General features: G+C 37.4%; 1 protein-coding gene across 2 annotated transcripts in view; it reads left to right on the forward strand.

Annotated features, from left to right (window-relative positions):
* The window catches only part of HIBADH (3-hydroxyisobutyrate dehydrogenase), a 127,406-nt gene that overhangs the window by 84,463 nt on the left and 18,252 nt on the right, over positions 1-24,691 (forward strand). For both annotated transcript variants that reach the window (XR_016442262.1, XM_090046674.1), the window contains exons 5-6: positions 17,430-17,563; positions 18,126-18,202. Coding sequence is in view for 1 of the 2 variants with exons in the window: in XM_090046674.1 (XP_089902800.1) it covers positions 17,430-17,563; positions 18,126-18,202 (211 nt within the window). In the remaining variant the exon portion in view is untranslated. The remainder of the gene's footprint in view (positions 1-17,429; positions 17,564-18,125; positions 18,203-24,691) is intronic.

The following is a 24,691-nucleotide window of genomic DNA, read 5'->3' on the forward strand; positions in this document are numbered from 1 at the left end:
AAAATTGTTAAAGAGAATTGCAGTGATAGAGAGATCCTCTGTTTGGGAGATTTGGAATAGTAGTCCTCGGTGGAAAAATTGTTTTTGCATGAAATGAAGTGAAGTTGATGCGTTTTTGCTCTTCCTAGTTAAGGGATATTATTTTTGTTGTTCCATGGGGAAGGCTTCACAAACAGTCAGAACAAGAAATACATTTTTGTATTTGAGCTCTGGAAAAAGCAACTTGTTATAAAACTAATATGATAAATTTAAATTGCTTGCTTTTCCATCTTTTTGTAGAAGGTAGAGTGTCATTAAAAATTGCTGTAGCTTCTAAATTAGTTTCATATTTACTGTTCACTGTTAAAATAAATGGTCAGAGAAAGTTGTTGGATTTTTTTATTATTATTACTTATCACTCATATGACAAGAAAATGAAAGCATGCTATAATAGGATGATTAAAAGTTCCTTTATAAATAGCTTTTAAAATGAATTAAATCAAAGCTGAGGAAAATTCTTCTTGTACAGGCTTCAAAAATTAATTAACTCTAGGTAAAGCAAATTTGACTTGACCCTTTTTTGTCTTGAGAAGACAAGTACAAAGTTCAAGTAATAGGTATTGTAGGGTTTACAGCTAAACGGCTTACTTGTATCAAATAACTACTACTTGGTTTGAGGGTCTTTCCCCCCATCTAAAAGAGTCGTTTTAGTGCTCAGGGACACTATTCCTGATATCAAGGGTTACTTCAAATACAAGTTAGTAAAATTTCTATATCCAACACTAGATAACTGATAATTGTAGTGGTGTTAGAAGACATTCTGTCCATATGTTAATCAGCATGTAACTATTCCATAGGGGAAAACTATATTAACTAGTTTTAAATTCTTTCAGACTGACTTTTCTTTCAGCCAGAAGGTACATATGTACACTTATAAATAGTCACAACTGTAATTTTCCTCACTGAACGAATTCAGAGTAAAGGAAGAGGAGAAAAAATTAACAGTCATGTTAGGGACACATTTTTACTACTCCAATGAATAGGAATTTTAAATTTTAATGCAACTGAAAGCTGTCCCTTTAAGAGAAAGAGGATACATAAGAAAATTGTGGGCCACTAGAGGTCACTGTTTGGTAATCAACTTCTAATGAACCAGAACTGTCAAGAAGGCCAATAAATTATACTGTGGATTTTTCTAATTATGAATTCCTATTTAATCATTCAATGACAAGTTAACTGTGGCAATGGTTCTATGTACTTTGCATACACAGTTATGCTAATGTATTATTATATTTCTTGGGATGCAGGTCCTCCATCATTAGAGCAGTTCATTACCAAAGACTCTCTTATCTAATCATAATTACTGATTATGAGAAATAATTAACTTTGTTACCCTCTTGATTCCATTCATGGGCAAAAGGCAATTTTCCTTTTTTTAAATGGAAAAATAGACAAGTTTATTGTATGCTGTAGAAAGGTTTTAAAAAAGATGATAGTATCATATTTTTTTTAAGTTACAAAATTGTTCCTATAGTACTGCGGGGGGACAGTTTTTCAGTAAAACAGGAAGCTAGTACATATTTGGGATATGCAAACACAAATTAATTTGTGATAGGGATTTTTTAAATTTTGATTCAGTATATTAAAGCACATTCTTTGCTTTTGGAGCATATAAGGATGTAAAAACTTACCATATACAGTACTTATATGTAAGTGTGAAGTCTGTTGCTATTGTTTATCTTTCTTGTCAGATTTTTCAGTGTATTTTCTATATTGCCACCTTAATATTTGTAATGATCAATCCTACTGAACCCTTGCAGTACTTTTAGTTTTATTATGACTGCTTGCAGTTGCATAAACTGCATTCAAATAATTTTTGAGAGCGTTGATCAGGTCATTAAAATTTACCCTGACATGCAGTATCATGGAACAGCGTTCTATGAAATAGGAAAGGAGCTTGTGAAACAAGTAATAAGAGATCTGTCATTAAAGGAATTCCAAGTAAATGTTTGAGAGAACCAAGTGATTTTTCCATATGTGCAAGTTCCACATTGCTTCTCTCCAGGCTGGTTTTGTAGGAATTGTTCATAATCTTGTATAGTTGTCACTAATTTTTTCCAGTACTACATAAAAACTTACGGATTTAGGTCTCTTGACTATATAATTTCAGTTTGCTGCAGTAAGTATACAGAAGTAGGTGAAAATACAGATTAAAAAAAAAGAAGTGGAGTCTGTGGATTATTTACTGGTACCCTTCAGCAAAAATCAAAAGGTAAGGAGGGGGAAGGTAAAGGGGACAAGGGAGTAAGAATCAGGGCATCTTATATCTGAGTATCCACTGGTTCATGACAACCTGCAATTGTGTGTATGGTGTGTGGACTCTTTAAGCATTTCCCTTTTTGGACTGATTAAGTTGTCTAAGCATAGACTTCAGCGGCAGTAAAATCCAAACTTTTCTCCAATTGCAAATATTAGAATTGGTTGTGTTTAATGTCACTGCTTTTCCTGTTCCATGTTAGCTGTATATTTTTGCTTATGTTGTTTAGAATTCACTTGTGTTGCTACTGTTGGATACTCTGTTAATTTTTAAAAATGTCTTAAGTATGTACAGGTTCAGGTCACGGTTTCTCTCTCCCCCATTTTTTATTCTTTGAGGCAGGAGCTTTAAATCTAGGAGATGTGTAGCAAGAGGCAAGGAAGCAATAGGCCTCCTTCCTACCATTGTTTATGTTGCTTGTTTTTTGAACACTTCTCATTCTTCATTTTTCTGTTTTTATAGAATATTTGTGTTCCCTTCCCAGCTACGGAGAGTGTGAGCTCTCTCTGCAGACCCATGAACAGAACATTTCCTAATATTGGATGGAGTGGTGCAGCTGGCTTCTTTTAAAAAATGAGTCTTTGATTCAGCAAAGCACTTCAACAGTATGGACTAAACATGCATTTAAGTACAAGTTTAAATGCGTTGCCTGATGGGATTTAAACAACATACTTAAGAGCCCAGTTAGCAGAAAATATTCATACATGAATTGGGGCCAATTTAGGGTTATCTTGTGAAAGAAAGGGAAGGCAGAAGGCAACATTTGTGAAGCCTATAAAACCGTTTCAAGCAAATTAGACAATCTATATTGTTCTCCCTGTTCTTGTTACCACTGTTGTGCTGAGGCAGATACCGGAAAACATTTTAACTTTTACATGCATACATACATACCAGAAAAATCACTTCTGTGTAGTATTAATCTTAACTTCTGAACATGTGTGAATGTTGCAGTAAGATGCAAGGGTATTAGGTGCAAGTATACTAATAACTGTAAGAATACAGAAGTCCAAATTATAAATTAACAGAATCCCAACCTGTGCTGGATCATGGCTAACTGATTACAGAATGGGATAAGTGTGAGCACATCTGTTGTTCTGCTTTTTGCAGTTGGGGAACAGAGGTGCGGGGGGAGGCAGGGTTGTGCATGGGAACTTGAACCACAATTTGTAGCCCTCAGTCAAGAGGGTAGGAAAGCAAAAATTGTGATTACTTGCATTTATTCTTAGTCCCATGATTCCAATAACCCTGAAATTCTGACTTGTCTTTAGAACTTGGTACAGCTTTTCTGTAATTTCAATCTTGCATTTTTAAATGGGACAAAGTATAATGTAGAATACTTGACAGACTATGTAATCATTGATATCTTTAAGAACTGCAGCTTAATTTTTGGGCACTTGCTGCATCATCCCAGCCATCAGAGTAAAACAGGAAGAGAGGAGCAGAGGATGCAAGCTATGAAAAGTTTTAATAAATCATAACTAACCCTTGGTACCCAACACCAAATTGCACTTAACAGCCATTGCATTCTCCAGAACACAAAGCATCGCCAACTAAGTAGGCTGCCACAGGGCAGACCTGGAGGGAATTGGGACACCTACCATAGAGGGGGCTTAACCTTCCTTGTCACTCAGATTTGCAGTGTTGGGGTGGTCCTCTGCTGCATCTGGTTATTCCGGTGGTAGCAGTACTTTTCACCAGCTCTGTCTGCTGAGAAGGCTGCAACCCTTTCTTTCAGATTCAGATGTGGCCACCATTATCCATGCCTTTGTAACTTCCAGGCTAGACTACTGCAGTGCACTGTATGTAGGGCTACCTGGAAGCTACAGCTGGTGCAGAATGTGGTAGCTTGTCTTCAGGATGTGCACAATTTCATAACAGCCATAACACATGACAGTCAGGGGCACATCATTTTAGTGCCCAGAGTCTGCACTGGCTCCCAGTAGCTTTTTCTGATACAATTCAAGGAGCTGTTTTTGACCCATAAGGCTCTAAGTGGTCTGTGCCCTGTGTACCTAAAGTATCACCCTCTCCCTAAGGTAGCTAAGAGCAGCCTTCTATAAGTACCATGAGTATGTGAAGTCCACTTGGTGACAATGCATGGTTCTCAGGAGTTGCCCTCTTTCCCCTCCTCTGCCCCTCTCCCCCATCTTTGAATCCCTCTCCCTCTTGAGGCCTGTCAGAGCCTGACCCTAGACCTCTTTCAGAAGCATCTTATTTGGGTAGGCATTTAGCAAACAAAGCGAATCTGAGATGCATTATATTGTTGGTTTGTTTTTTGTGGGGGGCGGGGAGGTTTCTGTCTTTTATATTGATATTCTAATTCTCATCTAAATGACTTTTGTTGTTCTCGTGGTATGTGGTCTGTTTCTCTTCCTGTAAACCTCCATGAGCCTTGTTGGGAAGGTCAGCATATTTTTTTTGAATAAATAAATAATGGGTGCTATAAGGTTGCTCTCTGTAGCTGCTAATGTTCATTGTGTACATTGGCTTTGTAACAGTGGGATGTAGTGCCACTGTTTTTCCTCTCGATTTTGGATAAAGAAAGTACATGTAGCCCGTGGGGGTGGGGGTGGGGGTGGGGGAGGGGTTGTTCTGGTTTTTCACTTTTTTGGTTGTTGTCTTTTAATTTGGATGTAGGCAATGAAATGTTATATTTAGGTTGCATGGCTGAGATGGCAAATTAGGTTAGCACGTGGAAGTTGCATGTGTAGATGGGAGGAAAGCTCTTCAGTGTACAGAGGAGATGACTCCTGCCTCTGTTGATGGCTTGTCCAGCATTTGTTTATATAGTCACAGTTTGGGATTGTATTTTGATTCCCATTACAATACTCGAATCTTAGGCATCATATTAATCAAGAGAACTGTTTTGTCCACATTTAATACACCATTTGATACTGTCTTTGGGAACCTAGCTTGTTATCCAGGCATCTTTCCTTTTAGTGGTTTAATGCCATATGGTCTATATCGGGGTATCCTTTGAAGGCTGATCTAAATCTTGGTATACTTGATGCAGGGAATCATATTGCACCCATTCGTTGACTGTGGTGCCTTCCTCTTAATGTACAGTTTATAGATCAACAGCTTGAAAAATCCCATGAATTTGGGATTCTGACTTGCTGAGATTGCTGTGCTACCGTTGTCATTCCTGTGTATAGCTCCATAGGTGTGCATTGTGGACTTGTGCATTAGTGCTAAATGCCAGGGAATGCTGGCAGGGCAACAAATTCCAGGATTCAAACATGAACACCTATATTTTTTGTTAGGATTTGTGGAAGGGAGGTGAGGGCTAATGGGAGCATGGGTGGGGAATGCTTACTGGCATTAACTGTGGATTTTAAATGATTTTTGTGCAGTGTTTAGGTACAAAAAAATCCCCAAAGTAAAATAAATAATGACAGCTAAGTAAAGTTCTTCCTCTCCTTCTGCAATAGCATTAGCCTCTTTACCCAATGCAGTAAGTTTTCAAGTGCTATAATACCTCTCTTTGACATTACAGTGACCAGAAATGAATATAAATGACAGCAGATGGAACAATTTCATCATGTCTTTCTTTGGCTTATATTTTGTTGTAGAAGCTACAATAGCTTCTCTGCGTGTATTTGCCTTTGGTGACCTATTTCTTTGGCTAATCATTTTTCAAGTGTCAATTGCTACTTAAAAGCTTCTCATAATTTTTTTTGTGGCACCATTCTCCTCATATTAAATTTCCTGGACTACAGTTCCTGCTTAGTCTTTAACCAGTATTTATTAAGGTGGCATGTTGTGTGTGTCTTTTGGCATCCTTCTATAATATATTGAAATCAAATTGAGCTTTTTATTGCTTTTGTCTTAGTGTCCATGGCCAAGTTCAAGTACTAATCCCAATGGCATTCCTTTCAACACTTCCTTTCAAATTATAAGTCCTCTCGTTAACATTCTGCTTTTGGTTTGACCACCTTCTTATCCTCCCAACTGCACTAATTTTTTACTTCAATTCTTTGTGGTATTTAATTCCTAGAGGTGTGAGCTATATACTCTTGCAACATCTGTATAGACTTATGGAACATAATATAAGAACTCTTATTACTGTGTCAGACTATACATTCATCCAGCCCAATAGTCTGTCTCTCAGTGGAAGGTGAACGGGGCGTGTCCAGAATTTTCCACCTCCTGCTCCTTTCTTACTGCAGCTTTTAGTATGTCGTTTCTTTATATCCTTGCTGTGTGCGCAGGTAAAAGACACGAGATTAAAGCCTAGTAGTCACTGAGTATGTTCTTTTGAAGTCGGTGGGGCTTCTTAAGTGGCACAGAAATTGCAAATTACAGTCATGACTGGGGTTTTAAAGGCAGGGACAAATGCTATAGTTTATATTTGTACAGTGCCTAGCACAATCGGGACCTAACTGTGGAGCCAAACATAAGTGCTAGTAGGTATTAAAAATGTAGCTGCCACGTCTATATTTTTCTAAACCTGTGTGAAAGAGGACTATACAAGTACAAACTGCGTATTGCAGCTCATGGAACACCGTCCGAAAGAGTGATGCAAACAAATTGCAAATCTCTTCTGCACATGCTTCCATTCCCCTTTTCAACCTGTGCCATTAGTATGCAAGTATCTGGTGTTTGGGGGCCTAAGCATTGAAGCGCATGGTCCAGTCCACTCTACCTCTTCATTCTTGTCCATGCTAGGGGGGAGATTATTATTATGCTGCTGACAAGGGGAGAATGAGAGTGGCTTAGTGGAACAGAAGATTACGTTCCCTGAGGATAAAAAAAAACAAACCAGGAGATAAATTAGAGAGGATGATCCTTTTAATATATACATCCCTTTAATTTTATTTCGGCTTTGCAACATGCATGATTCTGAAGGGAGTTATTTAAGGATGTTATTAACCCATTATAAATAAGAAAAAAATAGAACATTGTATTTTTTACCATTTAGATTTTAATGCTTTTGAGTTGAAAAATTCAGGTGCAGAAATTTCCCCCTAAATGGGAACAATGGGTTGTGACAGGTATAGGAAAAGATCATATGCATTGTGCTTTTTAAAATAGACTTCTGTACTTCAGTTGTTTAGGATCTGTTAGAGTGCTGGTTTCTGAAATCCAAGCAGCTCATCCCTTACAGTGTTGTGTTGCTCTTTCAGCAGAAGCTGGGCCATTGTGATATTTATCTGAATTCAAACAAGGCTAATTAAAAGAGCTGCTGACAGTCGTTGTGATCTGACTTTGACTGGAGCTTGATGGTCATTATGGGTAAATAATGAACCAGGTCTGCAAATGTAGCAGCTGCCAACTTGGGATAGAAGAACAGCAATTGCTTCCAATTTAAGGATGTATCGACCGCTTCCCTTTTCCCTGCAGATCTGCAGAAAACTAATGTTTTCTCTTGCTTTGTTTTGTGGTTTCAGCTATTTCAGATATAGCTTATAATTTGCTTCTTTTAATATTTTATTTAGCCCATTATTAGCTTTCAGAGTCAACAACTTTTCTGGGATTTTTCTTTAAGTTTTACAAGTTTTGTTTTTAAAAACACGACATTACTTGATGAACAATTATGATGGAATGTATTTAATTTGCATGTTATCCAAGAATTTGCTGGTTATATCTTACTTGCACAGATTTTATTTCAAACAATTGTGTATCTAGATTATGTAGAAGGAAGAAGATGCATGGATTTTTGAGGTTTCAGGTTCCTTGACAAACCTGCTTTTAGTTAAAAATAATATCAAACACTCCTATATGTATCTTGAAAGTAGTGACCTAAACCTCAGTTTCCATTTTTGTTTAAATATCAGTAGCTTGTGAAATACCTTGATGCAGAACTCTATTTATCAATACAAAAAAACTGCTGTGACTTTCATTAAGGTGTACTTCTGAATACATCCTCTCTTCATCATGAGCATTGTCTTGTCCCGTTAGCAAGCAGAAACAGGTACATTAAAGGGAGAAAAACAAATTGTAATAATAAATTAATCTAACTTTCCCATTGCATTCCTAGCATTATAAATACAATAGAAATAAAGTAGAAATTTAAAAGTCACTGCAAAATTTTATACACACCAGCACTTACTTCATCTACCCAGCATTTGTTCAGCTGCCATTAAAAAGGCTATGTGCATTATGTAAAATATAAGAACATGTTTGTGCATAGTGCATAATGTAGCAGAACTAGAGATCTTGCTGGGAGGAAATGATCCCAAACGTGCCCCTAAAAGACAAGTATTGCTTTGAGAAATAATGATGAAAAATTGTCCATTTTGTGTGCATCTTTGTTTCAGCAGAAAACTGAACTTTGTATTGTTGTCTGTAGAGCCACCTTGAAGAGAGAGAGAGAGAGAGAGAGTGTGTGTGTGTGTGTGTGTGTGTGTGTGTGTGTACGTACGTACGTATGTATATACACACATTACTGTTTCCGTCCTGGATAAGGCCAACAATAAGTTAACAAGAGGTTATGTTTTCCTGGTTTATGTTAAACCAGATCACCCCCTAACATGTGTGGAGCCATTCATCTGTGTCACTAAAACCCAAGAGAACATCTGACATGGACTCTGAAACAGAAACAGTGATCACTTACAAATCAAACATGGCACGCTCTAAACCGATTGTGCACGGCAATCTTTTCCAGAAAGGACAACTAATTGAACATGATAAAGTGTAAAGTTAATTAACACCCTTAAATTTGTTGATTACTTTCACGGGATTATATTGTTCCTTGAGTAGCAGCTTTCTGTCCCAGCTGTCGCCTTTTTAGCGAATGTCGCTGGTAAACAATAGAGACACCATAACAAGTCGTAAATGGTCCCTGTGACAGCAGCCCCTTGTGAGGCTGCATCTGTAGAAAATTATTAGAACAATTGCATTTTAAAGACGGCTCACATTGCAGCCCAGGTCCCATCGGCCCTCTTCTTTATCTCTTTTGATGGCAGACTGGTTAAAACATTTAAGTTCTTCTGAGTAAATTAAGTGATTTACAGTGTTGCAGTCATAAAGCTGTAGAATAGTCTCATGTCTACCTTAAGATGATGGTTATATATTAAAATAGTTTCTTTCATTGATGTTTCTTAAAACATTTGCCTTAATTCCCAACTTTGCCTATTTTTAGGAAGTGAAAACAGTTCACTAACTATTCCTTTGAAAAGTTTAGTATCAGAATTTAAATACTTTGCTTTTAATTTTGGCTGAAGCTAATAGCTGGAGCTTTCTTAGTATATTTTTAAGTGCTTTGGGCTTTCTATGTGGCAAAAGAGTGGCAACCTTTATAGATTCCCTGCCTCCCCCCGCCCCTTGTATCTTAGTATCTGTGGTTTAACTTGTTGTGCACTGCAAAAGACAAAGTATTTTGTGTGAGCTGGCAAGAATTTAATAAGAATCACATAGCCCTTAAAGCAAACATACAGACAGCTCTCAAGTTCAGCCTATATGAAAGGAAGCAAACAGATGACAAGAAGCTACTTGTTTTAGGTGACTATAGTCCCTTAAGCTGCAATTTTGCAAAAATATCAGAATAAGGAGCTAGTGTTCTTTTGCACTTCCCAAGGCATAATAAGCCAAAACTTAAGCTCTCGTGCTATAAGATATGACATTGTAGAACAGGAAAGGATTAAATGTCTAATACATTTTTGTTCTGTTTTTAAATCGGTTTCAGATGATGATTTTTTTTAAACTACCTTGTTCAATGCATTGTATGTTTAAAAGAACAATAAAAAATAGACATTCTGCCTAAACATCTCAAGATTTGAAAGACAGATTTAAAGGTTGGCATTGAAGTCTCCAGTGCAATCTAAGGCTCATGGATAAGCTATTTTTACTTCTCCTTTTCAAATTAACAACAAAAGTAAATCCTTGATAAACAATTTTATGAGTGCACAGCACAGTCTTAGTTATCTTAGTGTGTGCATAAACATAGATGCAACAGAAAGCTGGGGGCTTTTTCAACAGCTAACTGTGGCTCCTATATTTTTATGCATACACTTGGGATATTGTCCTAAATTATACATTTTTTTTAAACATAACATATATATTTTCTAATTTGGAGAATGGCAAGTGATCTTTGAAACTAAGGGCATATGAACTGATAATGACCACATTCAAATTTACATTCTTAATAATAAACAAACTGGCTATAATCAAAATACAGTTATCACTACAAGCCTGATGGCAAAAGTCTTACATTAGAACTGGAAAAAGTACACTGCCAGGAGCTCACATATATACCTCAGGATTCTTCAGGATCAAGATTCTGAAGATTTTTAATAAACTAAGCTATATGAGTTTGGAGCTAGGGAGTCTTTCCCTTCTAGATCAATGGATCAAATCTGTTCCAGGTTAGTGATGACTAATTGCCATGATCATCTGAAGGCTCTATATCCTCAGTGGATTGGGGTCCAGGTTTTTGTGGATGTGTCCATGTTACCAGATTTCACATTGTTGATTATAATACTAACAATCCCTGTAGGGCAGGGGTGTCAAAAATGTGGCCCATAGAGCCCTATCATCCAGCTACAGTGCTGCCTGTGTGTTTCTGACTGCCTTATGTCCCACATGCATTGACCCTGGCCCTGCGTGCTGTGGTCTGTATACAGTGCAGGGGCAGTCTAGGGTGTGCACTGCATGCAGCATCCATGCTGGACTGACCCTGAATGCTGGATCTGGGGCCAGCCCAGGTTGAGCCCACAGACCAGCTGGCCATGCCACATACAGGGGAAAAAGTCAGGGCTAGAGCGTGTGGTCCCCATATCAGTCTGACTGTACACACTGGGTGTGGGGCTGGTCCATATCAGGCTGATAAACCGCTCCCCCAGATCAGATCCAGCATGCTGGGTCAGTATGGTGTGGGCACCCCATGCAGTGCATGCCCCAGACCGGTCCCACACACCATATTTAGCACGGTTCTTGGACTGGTGCACATGCCGCGTGCTACATGCAGGGCCAAAGCTGGCATATGTTGCATGCAGTGCTTGTGGCTGGAGCTGGCATGCGCACTGCAAGCAACATACGCTGGGACTGGACCTGGAATGGGGGGCCAGTCTATCAGCCTGATCCAGACTGCAGGCTGGCCCCATACCCCTCATCCAGCTCACAGAGCGCATCAAAGAGACTGTAGTAATTCTAATCGCAAGGGCTATTTCTATAGATAGCTATACATAGCATCTCAATGTGTAATATTATGTGTACCTCTTCTTGTGTATAAATAGAGGACTTCAGCTCTTTTCCCTGTTTGAGAAGGATTGGCTTTTTATCCTGGGTGGCTCTGCCCATTCTTCTAAAAATTCACCTGGGCCAGCATCTTCCAATAGCACTGAATTGTCTGAATTTGTTAAGTAATTTTTGTTGTTATATAACAACACTCTGTGTGTGTGTGTCTGTGTGTGTGTACATGTACACAATATATTGAGACATACAGTATATTTACTCAAATATAAGATGACCCCCCAATAATTAGATTCTATATATGGAAAATTATACAAATTTATATGTGTTCTAGGTATACAATCTAATTATTGGAGGTTTATCTTCCACTGGTACATCAGGGAAAATTTAAATCTGGGAGGTCACGTAGCCCCCTTACTCTTGCCTCTCCAATGTCTTTCCCCTGCAGTCCCTTCCCCCACTCCTTCCTGTTAGATCCTGCTCTTCCTGAGCACATGGAAGTAAGGGACAAGTTTGAAAACACTAACATTTTTAAATAAACATACCTATAGTAATTAATACACAGGTAAATTATTACAGGTACACATAGACTTAGTTTATCTAGAAGTGATGCATTAACTTTTTTTTTTAATTGCTGCAAGTTTTTGCATGGGTACTCTATAAACACTATTAAGCAGCACTTTACCTACTTTATGTACAGTACAAACTATGCATGATATTAGTCATAAGCCAAAAGGCTCGTGATTAGGGACTTACCAAATTTGCGGAAGCTCCTTTGATCTTGCAAGTTCTGCTGCATGTCCCTCCCCCCACCCCCCCAAGTTGCTGATTGCCTGAGGGACCCTAGTGGCCCTGCTGCTTGCTGCTGACTGGCCAGGAGGTAAAAATAGCTCCATATTTAAAACTGCAGTTTCCACCTCCCTGCCAATCAGGAGTGAGTGACGGGGCCCATTGACAATGCGTAGGGGTGCATACGGGTGCATACAAAAAGGTGCCGCCGGGAGTGTCAGTCACTGCAGGTGGTCAGTGCTCACCCTGCCCCACTGCCAACACTGCTGGCAGTGTCAGCAATTGCCACTGGCCACTGCTAGCAGCACCTGCGGGTAGTCATCGATCACTGGTTGGCAGTCGCTACCCCCCCGCCCCCGCCCCCGCCCCCGCCAACAGAACTGTAGCTGCCTGCGGTAGCTCCCCACTTGCCACCACCATGCTCATATTGCCGACTGCAGCACCGCTGCCTACCAGAGCTGGCTGTGCCCCCCCAGCTGCCAGGGGCATGTGGTGTTCATGACCGGGTCCTTCTACCAATCGGCAAGGGAGGGTGTATGGGGGAACCGGCAAGATTTAAGGAGCTGCCATGCAGTCCACTTCTGCTATGAAGTTGGGAGGTTCTACTCTTGCATTATCAGATAGGTCATTGCTCTGGGCCCCCACCGAGTCAACAGTGTTTCAAGCCATGGTGATCCTGCAGTTCAGCAGTGCCCAGTACTTGTATGTACTCCAGATCCCCCTCCCAACAAAGGATCCATATGCTAATTAACCCCCACATATATGCAGATGAGGCGCAAGGCAAACTGGTCTGGCTCCACCTCAAGGAGGGCAGGGCTACATTAATCATAGGTGACAGTCTGAGAGAGGGGACAACAGGGATTCTGGGTGAACTGCCAAGGGCTCCATCTGATGTCTGCCAGACATTTAAGGCTGATGAAGAAACAGGAATCATTGGAAATGAGAAAGGTAGGTGCACTCAGTATGGGAGTGAAGAGAGAGCTGAATTGTATTCAGTTTAGTGGCTCAACATGACTTGGAAAAATCAGTGCTGAGGGGGACTATGCACAATGGACACTACCACTTCTTCAGATGACTTCCCTAAACTATCCTTGTGGTAGGATCTATCTATCTATTTATAGATATAGCATATAATGTATATATTACAACATTTTATATTGTATAATTATATAATATTATTTTTAGTTTTGTTTTCAAGGGCAAATCGGTTACAAATTCACTAGGTATAGTCCAACAGTAAAGTTCCAAAATTTGACTGAGCAGAGCACAATCGTATAAGTCTTTGTGGCTCTACTACCAGGCAAGTAGTCTCCTTCTCAGACCCATCAGTCTAGGGATTCAGATACTTTCCAAAACCAGGCAGACATCCTATGTACAAGCCCCAGGCCTGAAGGCCTGTGTTTGTTCAATATGGCCCATGTGTTTTATAGTCATGCTCAGCATTGGCTTCATTTAATCAACTTCCTAGATGGCTTCCATTACTGAGCGCATGCTGCTTTTGGCAGTAGTTTAATGATAGACTGTGTATTTAATGAGGTTTCTTTTGTATGTGAATGTAAAACGAAAGTTTTTTTTTCCCCAGTGGTGACTGGGAAAAGAGACCTTGTCTTTTGTTCAAGTAAATATGGTATTTTCATTGCTCTAGCTCTGTTCCTGCTCTTACAGTCACAGGTTCACAGAAGTTTGGGGCTGGAAGGGACCTCATGTGATCATCGGATCTAGCCCTCTTGCTCTGGGTAGGAAAGACTGCTGGGATTAAGTAATCCCAGCAAGGTGCGTGTCCAGACTCCTTCTGTGCCTGCAGCACTCCCGCTGGGAGTCTATTCCAGGGTCTGGTCACACAAACTATCCTATGGCCATACAGCAATATACATACAGGGGGGGATGCTGTACTAGCATGGTGGCCACTGGTTTGTATCTTGCAGTCTGCTATCAAGACTTCATTAAGGGTTCACAGGGGCATAAGACACCATGCTAGACTAGCCTGTTGTGGGTCTGGAGCTAAAATGGGATAACAATCTTTTCTTCCTACAGGAGACACAAGCACAAACCTGTGCTAATCACAGATGCCATCTCAGAGGCCAGTCCCATAAGTTATAAATTGAAGAGAAAAAGTTTGCAGGTCTCTGCAGGAGCAGAATAATCCTGAAGATGCACATGAAATTCGCTCTCTAATAGGGATACATAAATACTATTTTAAAAGGTATAAGATGCACCTCAGTAGACAGGAAATAAAATCGTGACTCGTGCCATTGTTCATCCTCCTTTTCCTTTAGTCATGTAGTGTGAGCTTTTGACAGCTCCATCTTAGCCTATAGTGGTGCTGGTCTACTGTATTCAAGAATATTGAAGTAAAATGAGTGGTCCTACTTGCAGGATGCAAACTTCTGTCTTCTGTTTGCAGCTGAATTTTTTTTTCAAGGTTAGATTGACTGCATTTCCTCTCTTAAATTGTCAGCACTAGATGTATGTTGGATTACTTTTTGTTTCCACCTGCTGAGAATTGGTAGGAAATTTTGATGGAAAAACCCACTGTGATGGAAGTGGGTTTTTTTTAGCTTCTGGTTTTGTTTTGTTTTTTTGGGGGGGTGGTGTTTTAAATTAGAAATGTTTCTAAGACTTCTACATTGCACAACAAATTGCTCTTTTCTTTTCTTTTTGCTTAACTAATTTATTTTTTTTACTTGAATTGTAAGTGTTTGAACAAGTGAGAGAGTACAGCTGTCAAAAGATTAACCAGCTGAAAACTATTGTCAGCATTAATTTTGCTCTAATAAATGAGTCTCTGAAGCTATTTAGCAGTTTGTAATCTAGATACAAGGCTATTGACCTATGATGGATAGTACTGGATTTTGTTTGTAAGCTTTGACTTAAATTGTCTACTTAATTTGCTGCAGGTCAGATCACAGGATTAGTGGTAAAGGCTGTTATGTGGTTTGAATAAAAACATTGGGGAACAGAATTAAAAACGCTGCATTTTTATTAATGTAGTGATCTGTGCAGTCATTGAGCATGAAAAGTTAGTGGTCAAGAGCTGACAGTGGTCTGGTTTATTTGGGGTCCAAATCTAAGCTTCTGTGCCTATACTAGGTTTCAGGGTTGGGCATAAGAAGTTACCTGGAGAAAGAAACCAGAAAGGAATCCTTCCTTCAAGGCTGAGGAGTGACTCTAGCACTGCACATGGACAGCCTATATTGTGTCCCTTACCTCTCACCTCTGCTGGAAAATTCTTTGCAGTGGAGGAATGTGGAGTGTATGCCTTAAAGTTTTGCAGTATTTTATTTTTAAATAAAAACCCGGCAGCCTGTACTTCAAATTCTCTGGTGCTGATGTTGGTAGTTCCTGTTGAGGTGGGCTCCACATAACAAAGGTAATCCAACCTGTAATGCTTTACCCTGACCACTATATTATGTAAAGATACCAGCTTCCTTGTCTAAGCATCCTTAGCACCTACAGGGGGAAGGACATTTATTTAACTTGTTTGAATTATTATTATGTTGTTGTTGTTAATATACTGATGTTAGACCATGAACACCTTTATGTTACTACAGTGATTTGGACATATGGTTGGATGATCCAAACTACTGTGTTGATAGTAGTTTGATTACCTTTTATGAAATATTTTCATTTAGTGGGGAAAATGTAAATGGAGTATAATTTTAATAAATTAATGTAATTGATTGCTTTGTCAGGTTTTGGGTTTTTTTTCCCCAAAGGTTTTGCTCATTTGTTTAAGATTTGAACTGCATTGTCACATGTAATTGTACAACATGTAGCACAATGAAGCCTGATCCCACTTAGATCTCAGGGTACCACTTCAGTATAATCATTTAATAATAGCTATCATCCTAGCTAATTGGTTAATCATAGTACCAACCTTAACTGAGGGAGAGAGTTGTTGTTATTGCAGAACAAAGTCATTTGCACTGTGGAAGAAAAATGAATTGTCTCATTTGTCCTTTTTGGAAAAACACTGGACTGGTTGAATACATTAAATTCAGAAGTAGGCCATTACTTGCAGCTGACTGTCCTAATAGGCCAAGGTTTGATGCATAACACAGAAATTTATGGTGCCTAGCTTTGTAGATGTATTACTTAATAAATAGGAAAGATAAGGTATTAATCTCTTTTTTCCAAGTGGTATTGTTGGGCCAAATTCACATAGCAGTTTCATCCATTAAAATAAGTTGGTGGGAGGGTGGAGGTGGCAACTAAGGATGTAATTCAAAATGACATTAGATTTCTTTTCCAATTCTTTTCTTAGAATTATTTTCTAAGCTTTTAATCTTGATGCTAAGTATCATAGGATAAATCTTGATATTTTTTTTCATTTAGTGGTTCTAGATCTATAATGCTGTCCCTGGATGTTAAAGATAGGACATACTTACAGAAAGGAAACTGCAAATGTTAGGGATGTTAATTTTTTTTTCTCTATCTGTTAAAAGGTTTTGAAGTTCTCTTTTTGTTGTAAATTATGTATAGAGATATTGGCCTTAATTTCCCCAAGTAGAGGGAAAAGGAACTTTTAAGATTAGCAGCATGCAACATATTTGTAGTGAAGCTCTGCTGACGAACTAGAGAGCAAGCTTTTATTTTGGCTCCTCTGTGTTTGGATTTAAGCATGGTTGAAAACAAACTAGTTTAGAAGGTGTGCTTAAGGTGCTAATAGTTCTTATAAAAAGTAGTTTCATTTTTGAATAACAAAAACTTCATAACAGTAAGATACTGATAGGTTTTTAAATGCTAAAATAGCCATTTCTTTAGATGCTTTCCATAAAGAGCTATTTGGAGGTATGCAACATTTCATTATATGGTGATTATTTTAATCAAATAAAAATGATGCAAAATTCAAATTCTGAATGTCACATCATTTTATTTATGACCTTATTTTCTTTCTCAGAATTTAAGTATTTAAAAAATAAAGCTTCCCAATCCTTTTAGATGAATTTAGAGTTGGGCTTGCATATGTTTCATCAGTATATATTCAGGAATTTTAAATTCTTGATCCTGTAAAGATATAAGCACTCTTATGTTCTTATTCAATATAAGGTTGAATAATAACTTTATTCAACCTTCTTTCTCCATTAAATGAATTTGATCTGTTCACACATGCAACAGTAAGTACATGCATGCTGTACCCGATCAGGGCCTACATAAATAAGTTGTTTTTTTTTTCCTTAAAAGTGCTGCATCTTATGTTGTCTTGATTTAGGAGTTGGAGCCGCTCAAGCTGGAAACCTTACTTTCATGGTTGGTGGAGTGGAACAAGAGTTTGATGCTGCCAAAGAGTTGCTGACATGCATGGGTTCCAATGTGGTCTATTGTGGAGAGGTTGGAACTGGACAGGTAATGCTTGCAAAGTATACAGTCAGTCTGGCCTTTTTCCTTATGTTGTTTTTCCATTCTAATCCCATTTCCAGTAATATACCTCACAATAAGTTATTTAGTTTCAGAATCCACAGTTAAGGCCATTATCATTTCTGAATCTTTTTGTTTGTTTCCTGATTCTGTTACCAAAATAAAATACATTAAAATACACATCTAAACTAAAGCAAGTACACCATTTTATCAGTTTGGCTTGTTAAGAATTTCGGCCGTCACTTTTTTTTATTTTTTTAAATTTGTATCATAGTAATAGATTTATGGTGTCATCTGAAAGTAACCACTACATTTGAAGCATTACAAATTGAATTACTGGGCCAACAAAAAAAAAAAGTTTCCCACTGGGTGAAGAAGCCATAGGTCAGCCTCCATTGCCTTGATGCTAGGGTTCTCTTCTGGTGTTACCTTTAGGGAGAGGCTGTCTGAATATCTTCAGTCACAGCTCTCTGCTGGAGTTGGGTGAAGAAAATTCCTACAAGATAGCTACATGAAAATTGAGCTCACTGGTTATTTAATTTATTTTCAGGCAGCCAAGATCTGCAACAACATGCTCTTAGCTATCAGTATGATTGGAACTGCTGAAGCTATGAATCTTGGAATCAGGTTTGTTAGATTTCATATTTGGTTTTTTGGTTTTTTATAATAGCAGTGTCTGTTCTGTGCTGGTTGACTTTTTCTGTAGTGAGAAAATAACGATCAGATGGCATAAATGAGATTCTGCCAGAAAAAAAAAATTAGAAGTGTTCTGTTATTAGAATGTAACAGAGCTCATTTATTTAACCGAAAGTAGGACTCGTGAGAACAGGAGTGTTTTTTGCAGTGGCTATAAACTATTATATTTTCCCCTCTAAATTTGTACTGTATTTTATACAATGTCGGTTTCCTCTATTACGATGCAATACACAATATGCTCACTATATGTAGATGTACTGAGATAATATGGAGGTAGTTTTACTTGAAGCAAAAGCTAAGATAGAGTATCTCTAAGTGTTACGTTTCCGCATAGCTCCATTTGGCTTTATTTGCCTATGTTAAATATTGTTCAGAACAAATTCTAAAAAGAAACTGCTAGCATTTGTGTATATCTCAATAGAAATTAGGATGCAATCATAAAAAGACAATTTACCCTCCTGTCAAACTTAACTGCTGTAGTTTGTCATGCTCACCACAATACTTCCTTGTGAAAAATCCAATGTAGATTCTATTACTTTGCTTAAACAGTTTCCTGTTGTAAGAGCACTGATTAGATGATGTATCTAAGTTGTAAACAGTAACAATGAAACAGTTTACCTAAGAAGCAGTTTTCCTTCTATTTTTAAGGGATTTGGGTTGCATGCGTGTATTTACACTTCCTAAATTTTATTTCATATTTATTTGTGTGCAAGCCTCTACAACTTTTTTAATTAAATTTAGCAATATTTTTCTTTCTCAGACTTGCATAATAGAGTTTGCAGATTTATCCATGATTAAGTCCTTGCTTCTGAGAGAAATTTATAAATACATAGTTTTTATTGATCTCTATAGACACACGCTTATGACTCTGCATCAAAAACTGCAGATGTTGTCACTGTGTCACTTTGAGGTTGACAAAAAAATTTAAAAACTGTAACGGGGCATTAGATTATTTAAATTTGAGAAGCAAGTATACACATGCATGTGCACACTCACAAGGCAGGGTAATGGATTCACATTTCCTCTTAATTACCATATCAAGATGCGGTTGTTTTATTGAATTGCCCTTGTCTCAGATGTTAGACTATCTTGACCTATTAAGTTGTCATGTTGTAATTGAGATAAAAGAGGAATTTGCTTTGCATCAGTGCTAATTGGTTTATCAATATCCTGTACCATTTACATTTTAAAATTGAGCGTCTGTAAGATAGTGAAGCATATCTGCATCAAGCTATTATAAAAGCAGTACAGTTGTATGCAGCTATTGAAATTCACTATGGTGTAAAGCTTGTATCATAGTCAGTTTTTAGTCAACATTCACTTAATAAAGTCATGTGCAACTGATTTCTTGTTATACTTTTCTCCATATTTCTAGGGGTGATTTTTTTTAAATGCCTGGCACCAAAATCCTAGGCAAAACTAATTGGTGTCTGTAACCACTGTAGCTTGTGTCTGGACTTTCAAATTCCATCTTATTTTTGTTTTTTGGAGCATTTGGTTGTGTTTGGATTATATAAAACTCATGTTTTCATAGCATTTGAGAGTGCCAGATTTCTTGCCCCACAGCACTGGTCATGCAGCTCATTCCTGATTGGCAGCCTCTGATTATTCCTATTCTGAGTATTCTTTTAGGAGAAACTGCTCCTCATACTATAAACCCTATTGGGCTTTGTTATATAGATCTTAATCCAAAACCCTTTGAAGTAAATGGGACTCTTTCCACTGTTTTGTAATGGGCTTTGGGTCAAGCTTGTAAGAGAGTACATATATATTTATAATTCCACAGGTGAAATTTTTGTATGCATTAACCCAGTGTGACATCTAGTTCAAATATGATGGTACTAAATATGATATTATTGTCATCCAAAATCATTTGCCTACTTTTACAGCCAAGTTTTATAGCATCTGAGTATGTAAGCTATTGCCTAGCAAAGCTTATGCTTCCTGAATGAGTTGGTCTTTAAAGTGCCACTGTGCCCTGACTTCAGACTAACATGACTAACTACTTGTCTCTAGGCTTAAGTGTATGTAATTGACATGATATCAAATATAATTTGATCCAACTTTAATCTGGCCATTATATTGTAGTTGTTATCATGTATTCTAACTCGGTTGCTCACAGAAATGCTCAAACACAGTAAAATTTTGCAAGTTTTGGTAGATAAACCCAACCAATTATTGTAGGGGCTAGGATAGAAAAGTTAGAAAATGTAACCTGATTTATCAAGGTAATATAGGTTTGTTAATGTCCTGAAAGTTTGCTGGAAGTTTTAACAGTTTATAACTGCTAGGAATTTGTATGTTTCTTTGAACAAAAAAATGATTGTTGCATCTATATTTCTGATAGATATGGATACAATTCCAGTAATAAAAGAGAAATTGGCCACTAACAAAAACATCCTAAAACTAATCAAGATTATTTTTAGACTTAAAAGAGAAAGAGGGAGATGCAAGTGGCCTTCTATTTTTTTTTATTTTTATCTTTATGTCTAGATAGCTGGAATGTTCAATACTTATAAATAAGAACATTTTAAAACAATTTTTAAACATGTCAAAACTAAGGACTATATATAATAAAAGGAAAAGTTTGGAACCTGTTTCCATGAAATGTAGACTGCCATGAAAAGGTACTTAGCACTTTGCAACATCAGATCTGTAGTTTTCCATTCAAAATATTCAGTTGAGAAATAAGCCAGATCATTATCATAAACTTGTGTATATGGTGATCTAGCAACCTCAGGTTCTCCAACTATTTAAACATCCTTCCCACATGAATGTAGACTCTTCTTTAATTTTATGAAACTGTTGCTAGTATGTACTCATGCATACTACATAAGTAGACAAGCTGTCTCGTGCAACATAGTGTATTGCAAAAACAAACAGGCACTTTACTTGAGCTTAATAGAAACCGTAAACACCTTTTTGGTTATGTTAATGAGCTATAGCACCATTGCAGCATTTTCAAGCAGTGCAGCAGCTCTTTCATTTTCTTATACAGATTTTTTTTGTAGTTGTCTCTAATCACTAAAATAACTGTCTGCTGCTGTTTTCATTTTGGGCTACTCAATTTGAAAAAATGGTAGAAATATTCATAATACAGTATAAGTAGCACCCACAGTTCCTCAGTAACTAACTTCCATAAAAATAGTACAGTATCATAATATAGTTCATATGTTTAGCTTCTTTATATTTCTACCAAGAAGGCTGCAGCAGTGGGCGTACACCGTATCCTGGGAAGTTTTGAAAGAGGCGTCATGGCAGAATTCCTTGTCTTATAAAGTGTCTTCTGCAGTTGTGTGACTCTGCGACCCTCAACATAGGTGCTATATCTAAATGCGTGATCAAGCTCTGTGAGATTCTTAATAGTCCTCTCCAGGCACTCGGATGATGAAATCCATAATGAAAAATACATTTCTATTGGTGATGAGTGAGTCTCAAAAGGTTCTGTCTGAATAATGATCTAAAAGTTACCATATGCCTCATCCAGGGCATTTCAGCCTGAAAATCTCTCATGTTCATTCCTTGGCCTTATTCAGGCAGTAGCATATGAATTACCTTTCTCATGGAATGTCACTGTTTGTGTTTTTTTCTTTCTGCTCTTGACTGAAAGTGGGGAGAAGTTTGTGAAAATATTAAAGTTAAATAATTGTTTTGAACCTTAAAAGAATGGGTTTTAGTTTTGAACTGGTTCTGATTTTGTTCTCGTTTTATCCAGATCTTTTTATCTATTGGAGGTTTTTAGGATTTTTGTTGAAGAAGCATTAATTTGACACGGATATTGTTTTTCTGTTATGTTATAAATAATGTTAAGAGACTGGCTTCTTTCTCTGTTTATACGGAAGAACATTTTGGCAATTGTAAATGCACACACGCGTACCCATACTCTTACCACATCCAGTGGCAAGTTATTATGGGGACTGACAGACTGTCATCATTTTGATAGCTTGAGCAGTATATCTCTTGAACAGCAATGGAGCTCTTATGCAGAAAATATCATATGTTCCCAGCCAATTTACAGGGAAACAGCAATAACATTTTATCATGGTTGAGAGCCCAGTAGCTGCTTCCTATTAAACTTGCCCTTTCAGATACCTGTCTTGGATTAATTTGTTGATTTCAAATGGAAACTCAGTCTTCTCCACTGAAGCATGACTTTCTAGGATAGACTCTCGCTGAATGACAATTACTGTATATTCTAGCTGGTTTCAGGCCATTACAAGCTTTGGGCACAGTGGAAGACAGAGGACTTCTTCAGTAACTGATTTTAATACATGTCTAATTTTAACTGTCAGTTATATATGCACCAGTAGATGAATTCTCAGAAAGATGAAATGCAAAACACTTCTAACTTGCTCTTTTTAATGATACACTTGCTGAAAGAGAAAAAAAGTAGCTCAGGTCTCCTGAAGAGAATGGTGGGTAAGAGCATTGAAGTTTGAAAAGCAGAGATTTAAACTGACACGGTCTTCTTTCTCCCATGCTGAGCAAAATTTTATTTTTACATTTTCCTTTTATACTTAATGCTGAAAATATATTAAGTATATACAGTACATCTATTTTCAAACCGATTTTGTTCACAGAACTGATTGGAATGCTTTTGGGACTATTCATTTTCAGGGCTAGGATTCTGTATATTTTGTAATACCCTGCTCTGCCTTTTGCCAGCCCCTGGTTGTACAGCATAAACTCCACTAAAAGCTATAGTTAGAATTTACTGGGTGCTACCAGTTAAGATATGAGGAGGTGCTTTACTGCTGAAAGTACTATCTTGTGTAGTGTGCACACATAGACATGCATACACCTACCCCCACGTGCACTTAAGTGCTCTGTTTGGATGAGAGTGCAATACCTATGTGTGAAAGATTAGAAGTAACAGTTTGGATGAGAGTGCAATACCTATGTGTGAAAGATCAGAAGTAACATGTTCCAAACATTGTTTTTAGTTGGTACTCCAATGTACAAACTATTTTAGTGAAGCAGTCACAGTAATTCTAGTTACAAAGTACTTCTTTTAAGACCTTGGATGCCCTGTAGCAGAAAATTAAAATGAAGTGGTGCCAGGGAGCCCTCTTCATTTTAAAAAAAACCCCTTAAAATAATTGAGAGAATCAAAATGATAAAGAAGGGAAAGGGAAAAGACTGGGTAAGGCAGTACAGCCTAGGTTCTAAGTCGGCAGGAGGCTTTTTGTTGACTTCACTGAAATGTTTTCATTAGGCCATAAATAGAGAAATGACAGTGGTAATTCCTAAAAGGCATCTTAGAAATATAAAAAAGTGGTTTTTATTGGGAAAAATAGAAAATAAATATTTGGAGACAGATAGCCAAGAGAACAGTATATGGACTTTAGGATCCACCATATTAAGTGCTGTTTTACATGCAGAGAATTACTGCTGAAATAAATATTGCTTATTAAAGTAGCTAGTATTCCATTTATATTGAGCTTTAATATCATATTTAAATATTTCATCTGTAACCAGAAATTCCTAGCATTATTTCATAAGCCTTGGTTATCGGTTATTGTCACAGAAAAGATAAGAATTGGTACAAAGAGAAGGAAGTTTCTCTTGCTCGAAGCTGAAACTGACTTGGAATTATGATATGAAACATGTTTTGCATTTAGCTTATCTTCCTCCCCCTCTTCCCCCTTCCCCCCAGCAGGAAGTATGTGACTACAGTAAGTTGTGAAATCTTTTTTTAAAAAATGTTGTTCTGTTTGCATTAGTATTAAGAGAGAATTGTCTCTTCTTTTCCATTTCATTCTCCAAAAAGGGAAAAAGCAAGAGAAGTAAAATCTCTCAAAACTTTTGGCACCCATCACTGATATAAATGCAGTTCACATAAAATTATATTTGCAACTCGATTTTAATAAAAACACAAAATTGTAACAGGATTAAAAGCTTACTGTATTTAAAGTAATGTCATGAGTGCATTTCTTTAAAGTCCACATTGAACACTAGCTTGTGCCATCAGCTCAGTGATAGAACAAATGATGTTTCTGCTTGGACAAGCTTTGTTTTATCAGGATCAGTAACCTTATCAGCAGTTGACCCAGAACTATAATGCATGTCTGTGAATAGATAGAGAGCATATGTCACAGTTCCATACAGACTTGCTTCATAAGCAAGAATGTATAATGAAGATTTAAAAGAAGATGCAGATGTGAACAACATAACGTTTTACATTTTTAATAGCATTTATGTTTTTCAGTATCGTTTTTTGCTTGCTTTATATTTTGTTTCATATACATACATACCCATCCATTCAGTAGCATAGATACTGCTGTAATGACTATTTATTTACTAAAACCTTGTTTTGATGTTGTTGGTAAATTCTTAAAAGATATCATTTTGAGGGAAGGCATATGAAGATCAGTTGTACCAATACCATCTGTCCTTTTAGCAATTGATGTGCAAGAGAAG

The sequence above is a fragment of the Crocodylus siamensis genome, chromosome 5 (genome assembly GCF_052110815.1).
Source record: "Crocodylus siamensis isolate JL-2025a chromosome 5, ASM5211081v1, whole genome shotgun sequence".
Lineage (NCBI taxonomy): Eukaryota > Metazoa > Chordata > Crocodylia > Crocodylidae > Crocodylus > Crocodylus siamensis.